A 7158-nucleotide genomic window follows, 5' to 3' on the forward strand; every position below is an offset into this window, starting at 1 on the left:
TGTGAGCCCTGTAAAATTTCCCTGTGGGAATGAAAAGGAGTCCAACTCTACCAGCCCCACCTTAGACAATGTTATCGAAGAAAAGAGTGGAAAAATAGCAATCAGCCCTGTAGGATTTCTGCAGGGTATTTTCCCACCTTACCTCAACCAGCTCTCTCCCTCTGTGTCAAGAGTATTTCTTTTCCGGTTTTCAGGTGTATATATGCACATATTTTAATATTTGTAGTTTAGGATTTTCCAAGAGGCTGGAGATAGTCGGGAGAAATGTATTGCTACCAATCCGTCTCCTTTTCATGTGGATTTCCCCACCTGCTTTCCAACAACTTTCAGCACCGTTAACAAAATGGCACTCCTTAGGATCCTCTGCGAGAAGCCATGTCTGTTTCAAGTAGCAAGATGCATCTTTAAAATGTATAGGGCAGATTGGGGCCTTAATGAGACCCCCCCCCCCCGCCTTTAACACAAACCCTTCAGTCAATAAGCATGCATGCATCTCATCTAACTTTTATTATTAAACATCCTTGTTTCTAGAACGGCCCATGCCGCCTTGTGTGGGGCAGGTAATATCGGTCGAGATCCAGACACAAAATGTGCAGAAGTGAAACTGGCAAATTATGCCGCCTCCACGACAAGCTGTCTGGAATAGCCCACAGCTGCTTATATTATCACTTGAGATTACGGAGGAATTATTATTGCAGAGTTCCGAGAGCTCAGATGACGAGCTGTAGATCTTTCAAGTTCTATTTCAAGTTCGTGAAAGAAAGACGACAGTTGTTTTCATGGCAGCAGACAAAATAGGGAGAAATTAAACCATTTTTAGGGGGTCCAATGTTTCTCAAACTTGGGTCCCCAGCTGTTATTGGACTACAACTCCCCTCATCCCCGACCACTGGTCTTGCTAGCTAGGGATGGTGGGAGTTGTAGTCCCCAAACAGCTGGAGACCCAAGTCTGAGAAACACTAGGTGACAAAAGATGTTTTAGAGCAGGGGGAGGAATCTGATAATTCCAGATGGGGTGTCTTTGTGTAAGGGGGAAGAAATAAGTCCAAGAAGGGGCATGAATACTGAGGTTTATAAAAATATGCATCGTGTCCCTCAACTGGATGCTCCCCAGATGCTGAACTCCGGCTCCCATCATTCCTGCCCACTGTCCATACTTGCTGTGGCTAATAAGAGTTTGGAGTTTCATTTTTTAGTTGCTATAACCTGCCCTTGGACCTTATGGTAAATGGTGGATACGGAATCAAATAAATAGCAACATCTTGTGGCTACCAAGATGGGAAAGGCTGTTGTGAATGTGGCAGATTTTTGCCCCCTTCCCAAAGGACACTCGAATTTGGGGTCGCCATGGAAATCTGCGGGTGGCAGATTGGCGATGGAGGAGGGGGAATTCTTTGCTCTCAGTGCATAGTTGACTTACGGGCAAGGGATGCGGCGGTGGCCACAGGCTGAAGGTGGCTTTGGAAAAGTGGGTTAGATCCAAACCCCAAGTAGGACAGGCCTGTCAACCGCTGTTCAGTATGGCAGAAGAACAAAACTCCCTTGGACAGAGGCAGTATACCTCAGGCTTCCAGATGCCAAGAAATACGACCAGCGGGAAGAGGGACTGTGGCCTGCTTCTTGAAGACATCGAGAAGCTGCTATCAGAAAACAGACTTAGATGGATGGACCTTCCATCTGCTCTAGTCAGGATCTTTATTTTCAGCCCCCATTATGATACCACGAATGGTCCCATTCTGTCTAGCTGTCCCAATGCCTCGCCTCACCTGTGGAGTTTGTCTTCCAGGCAATATGATCAACCAACCCCAAGTGCTTATTCAAGAGAAAATATCAGAAAGGTCGGCTCTGTTTCAGGTGGTTCAGAAATCAACTTCCTTTTCAGCGCCTCACAAAACTTTCCAGGCAGCCTCAACAAAAGCTTCCTCCCTTTGACCCTCCGGCTGTTGCTGGACTGCAACTCCCATCATCCCCTGACCACTGAGCATGACTGCTGGGCTTGATGGGAGTTGTAGTTTGGCAGCCCCTGGCGGGCCAAAGATTCTGCACCACTGATGTTCATAGGAGCTGATAGGAGGGGCAGCTGAATCTTAAACCAGTACAGTCACACCTTGGATCCTGAAAGCCCTGGAATGCAGATGTTTTGGCTCCCAAGTGCCGCAAACCCAGAAGTGATTGCTGCGGTTTGCAAACTATTTTTGGAAGTCGAACGTTCAATGGGGCTTCTGTGGCTTCCGACTGACTGCAGGAGCCAATAAGAAGCCGCACTTTGGTTTCTGAACGTTTTGGAAATTGAACGGACTTCTGGAACCGATTGCGTTCGACATCCAAGGTGCGACTGTATTCAGTGCTAGTCCTACTCAAGACTAAACCCATTGAAGTTGACAGGCATGACTAACTTAGCCAATGGTTCCCCACCTCTGCTCTAAACATTTACAGTGGTACCTCTGGATGTGAACGGGATCCGTTCCGGAGCCCCGTTCGCATCCAGAAGCGAACGCAACCCGCGTGCGCGGGTCGCGATTTGCCGCTTCTGCGCATGATGTCATTTTCACCGTCTGAGCATGCGCGAGCGGCGAAACCCGGAAGTAACGCGCTCCGTTACTTCCGGGTCGCCGCAGCGCGCAACCGTAAAATACTTATCCCGAAGCCACTTCAACCCGAGGTATGACTGTATACCACCATAGCTCCACAGTCGTTTTTTAAAATCTTCTGAGCACCTGGGCATTTCCCCACGGATTTTCTGATATTTTGCAAAGGTCAGAGGCACTGGAGGGTTGGGGTATGTGTTTGTTTGTCTTCTCTTTCCCCTCCCCACCTCCTGATCCGGCTACGGCCTCTCCCCCCCATGTGTCTTTTTATGCACGGTCAGGTGGGACGTGCGGCTGAAGCTCTTCCCGCAGTCCAAGCACTCGAAGGGCTTCTCTCCCGTGTGGGTTCTCCGGTGTGTGATAAGGTAACCCCGGTCGTTGAAGCTCTTCCCGCACTCGGAGCATTCGAAGGGCTTCTCCCCCGTGTGGGTCCTTTGGTGCGTGACGAGGGAGCCCTTCTGGTTGAAGCCCTTCCCGCAGTCGGCGCACTTGTGGGGCTTCTCGCCCGTGTGGATCTTCTCGTGCCTCAGGCGGTCGGAGCGGTGCGAGAACCACTTCCCGCACTGCGAGCACTCAAAGGGCTTCTCGCCCGTGTGCGTCCTCTCGTGCCCCACGAGGTACGACCTCTGGCTGAAGGTTTTCCCGCAGGCGGAGCACTCGTAGGGCTTCTCGCCCGTGTGGACCCGGCTGTGGCGCACGAGCTGCGAGCTTGTGCAGAAGCTCTTCCCGCAGTCCGAGCACTCGTAGGGCTTCTCTCCCGTGTGCACCCGCTTGTGGCTGATCAGCTGAGAGCTGATGCCAAAGGCTTTCCCGCAGTCGGAACATCCGTAGGGCTTCTCGCCCGTGTGGGTCCTCTGGTGCTTCAAGAGGTTGCCTCGCTCCGTGAAGCTTTTCCCGCAGCTCAAGCACTTGTAGGGCTTCTCCCCTGTGTGGACGCGCTTGTGGTTGATGAGGTGGGAGCTGGTAGAGAAGTGCTTCCCGCACTCGGAGCACTCAAACGGCTTCTCCGTGGCAAAGTTTGTCGTGGGCACGTTGCCCGGAGGCCCTTCTTCCACCGGGAAAAGCTTCCCGAGGATGACTTCTTCCAAAGATATCCGGGTGGGGTTTCTGCGCTCGGGTCTTTCTGCTGGGAGGACCGCCTCTTCGTTTTCTCCGTCAGACTCATCAACTTGTGGAACGAAAAGAGAGAATCGTGGGATGAGTCAAACTTCAAAGCAGAGAGAGAGAGGGGGGCAGCCAAGACCAAACAAAAGATGATAGTTCTTAACCTGAGGTACTATTTCTGGGTTAGCAGAGTCTGTAACCTGAAGCGTCTGTAACCCGAGGTACCACTGTATTACTTATACCCTGCACATCTGGCTGGGCCTCCCCAGCCATCCTGGGCAGCTCCCAACAGAATATTAAAAACAATAAAACATCAAACATTAAAAACTTCCCTAAACAGGGCTGCCTTCAGATGTCTTCTAAAAGTCAGATAGTTGTTTATTTCCTTGACGTCTGATGGGAGGGCGTTCCACAGGGCGGGCACCACTACCAAGAATTATTATTATTATTATTAATTATTATGAGCCGTTAAGCCAGCCATGTAGAGACTCATCTGGTATGCACGGCCGTTTTGGGCAAATCACACCCACCTGGTGCGGGGCACAGCTAAATGTGACCGGCCCTACCAAAACCCCATACAAAGTGCTTTACAAGCAACAAAAACAGCTGGTCGCTGGGGCTTGCCTAGCGCTGTGCAGAGAAGAAGAAAAACCGTGTGGTCCCATCTGCCCTATACGTTTGCAGCAGTAACATACCAATTTAAACAGTCATGGCTTCCCCCAGAGAATCCTGGGAACTGTAGTATGTTAAGGATGCCACGTGTTGCCGGGAGGTTTCTATTCCCCTCACAGAGTTGTAGTCACTGCAGTTCCCTAGCACAAGGGATTACATTGTTAACTGTGAACAGGAACAAAGGGGTCTCCTAACAACTCTCAGCTCCCTTATCAAACTACAATTCCCAGGATTCCTTGGGGGAAACTATGGCTGTTTAAAGTGGAATTATATGGCTTTCAATTTATGTGTGGGTGTGTAAGAGAGCCTTTAAAAAAAAAATCTCCTTACATGCAACTATTTGACCTTAGAAGTCTGTCTTCTTTTTTGCTTTAACTTCTCCCGTGCCATTTTCATTTGTTGATACAGGTATAACTTGCAACAGTAAGAACAGACTGCATCCTTGATAAGTTTAACAACCCCATTAATACATGATAATTTATTAACCCCTAAAATTAAAAATTTGAGCCTCCGAGAACTACCAATATAAAGACTGTTTTGCGTGAAACATTATACTTTCTCATAAAACTGTAAACGCATGTTAGTTAATTGTCCCATGTTTGCTATTCCATGGTCCTCTCAACTTTCACCAATTGTGTTCATACTTGTTTCACCTTCTTTCCTCCATATTTAACCTATAGAGTCCAGCACATTTTGCTTAAAGTGCTCACTTCCCGCAGCTTAATATGCCATTCTCTGGTGCGCAGGATTCCCGGCCCGCCCCCACCCATGGCAGTATTTTGCATATAGCATTGTCGCTAGTTGTTGTTTAGTCGTTTAGTCGTGTCCGACTCTTCATGACCCCATGGACCAGAGCACACCAGGCACTCCTGTCTTCCACTGCCTCCCGCAGTTTAGTCAAACTCATGCTGGTAGCTTCGAGAACACTATCCAACCATCTCGTCCTCTGTCGTCCCCTTCTCCTTGTGCCCTCCATCTTTCCCAACATCAGGGTCTTTTCCAGGGAGTCTTCTCTTCTCATGAGGTGGCCAAAGTATTAGAGCCTCAGCTTCACGATCTGTCCTTCCAGTGAGCACTCAGGGGTGATTTACTAGTCACTGCTAGTACCATATGAAATAACAGATTTTTTTTGTCCTTTAGGTATGTTTTTAAAATAAGCAAGTAACAAAAAAAATGATCATTTTGAAGCAGATACTGCAAAATACTCCTTACGTTTGCTATAATTTCCCCCCAACACTTGGGTGTCTTTACCTAATAAGGCAGTCTCCCCATCATATTCTTCCGCCTCCTCTGCCTGCTTTTCTTCCTGTGCCTTCTTGGAATCTGAAAGATTCTTCTCTGAGAGCTGAGGCGCCTGGAATGGAGGGAAAAGAAGGAGGAGGCCTGTTATTCTGAATGTTAAGCTGCTACTTTAAACAATGCTTTCTCTGCAGAAATCATTACTAGTCCATGTGCTTACAATACAGCTTTTTCTCACAATTCTCAACATGCCCATGCTTTTAAATATGCTGCAAGCCGCTCTGAGACCTCTGCTGTAACAAGACTGTATTCATAAAACGTCTCTCGGTATCGCCCAGAGTATCCTTACGTTTTGTGCCTCTCCGTCAGGCTCTTGCCGTCTCAGGAGGAAATCCTCAGCTAGGGCTACCACCTGGGCACAGAGGTCTGGGCCAGAGTCCTTCTCCCAAGTCTGCATTTCTTGGAATGGAATGGTGAAAAGATGCTTCTTTTGTTTATCTGAACTGGGGGGGGGGGGGGGAGACAAAAAACACAATCCACACTGATATGCACAAATGCACAGGACAAAGATTTCAGTAGCAATCGATATGAAACCTGCAGTTATCTTTCCATCTATAATAATAATAATAATAATAATAATAATAATTTATTTGTACCCCGCCCATCTGGCTGGGTTTCCCCAGCCACTCTGGGCGGCTTCCGACAGAGATTAAAAATACCTTAAAATACATTTAATACGGAGATTAAAAATACATTAAACCATGGCAAAGCTAACCTCGTTCCATTTGTTTATCTTTCTGAACATAATAATCAGCATGAAACAAGGTTTAGAGTGCCCATGGCCAGCCAAGTTACTTGGGCACCTGAGAGAGAAAGCCCTATGGTTTCTCTCCCCCTGCAAAAGTACAATAATAATTAAACAACAGTTTGATATATAATTTTATGGTATCACTCCAAAAAAAGGTGGTGCTATGATCCGTCAAACCTCGGAAATACATTTTCCCCAAAAGGTTTCCACCATTTTGGCCACTAGTGTATGTACCTCCCACCTTTCCTCCTGGGACCCCCAAGGCGTCCAACGAGACTCGCCCCCTCCTCCTTCCTCGCTACAACCCTGCAAGGTATGCTAAGGATGCGTGCATCTAGGACCTGATCCAGCAGAGCGTCTCTGGCACTCTCAAGCCCTGGGGGAGAGGAAGGTGATAAAGAAGGGAGGGGGCTCCCCAATCCTGCAGCCTTTTTTTGCCCCCCTCCCCAAAGGCTGCTCCTTCCACGCGCCCAGCAGCTCCCCTGGCAGAGATGCCACCAGACTCGCCGAGGCCACTTCCTACTTTCCCACGGGGGGGGGGGCAAGGCAAGGGGGAAAAAAGAGGAATCCCCTCCCACTTCCGCGTTGCACCTCCCCCATTTCCTGCCTCTCTAGGAACCGCTCTGCTCGCTGCTCTCGTTAACTCTTAAGACATTTCCGGTTTCAAGAGCAAGGCGCTGGTTCTCCGGGGTTTGCGAGATCAGGATGCTGTGCTGTTTTTCTTTCCTAGAATCGTGGAACCTCAGA

General features: G+C 48.6%; 1 protein-coding gene across 4 annotated transcripts; it reads right to left on the reverse strand.

Moving 5' to 3' along the window:
• Positions 1-492: 492 nt before the first annotated feature.
• LOC308469929 (uncharacterized protein) lies at positions 493-6944 on the reverse strand. 4 transcript variants are annotated; one of them, XM_080993047.1, is made up of 4 exons: positions 6693-6944; positions 5953-6106; positions 5602-5718; positions 493-3748 (listed from the first exon to the last, which is right to left on the reverse strand). In XM_080993047.1, exons 2-4 carry the CDS (start codon positions 6058-6060, stop codon positions 2828-2830), a joined length of 1146 nt encoding a protein of 381 aa, XP_080849173.1. In that variant the 5' UTR covers positions 6061-6106; positions 6693-6944; the 3' UTR covers positions 493-2827. The 4 variants fall into 4 exon arrangements, with proteins under 4 accessions (XP_080849173.1, XP_080849174.1, XP_080849171.1 ...); XM_080993048.1 differs by having other exon boundaries at positions 493-3756; positions 5616-5718; positions 6689-6944; XM_080993045.1 differs by having other exon boundaries at positions 6689-6944.
• Positions 6945-7158: the final 214 nt, after the last annotated feature.

Source organism: Podarcis pityusensis (assembly GCF_964106645.2).
Source record: "Podarcis pityusensis genome assembly, chromosome: 2".
In the NCBI taxonomy this organism is placed as follows: domain Eukaryota; kingdom Metazoa; phylum Chordata; class Lepidosauria; order Squamata; family Lacertidae; genus Podarcis; species Podarcis pityusensis.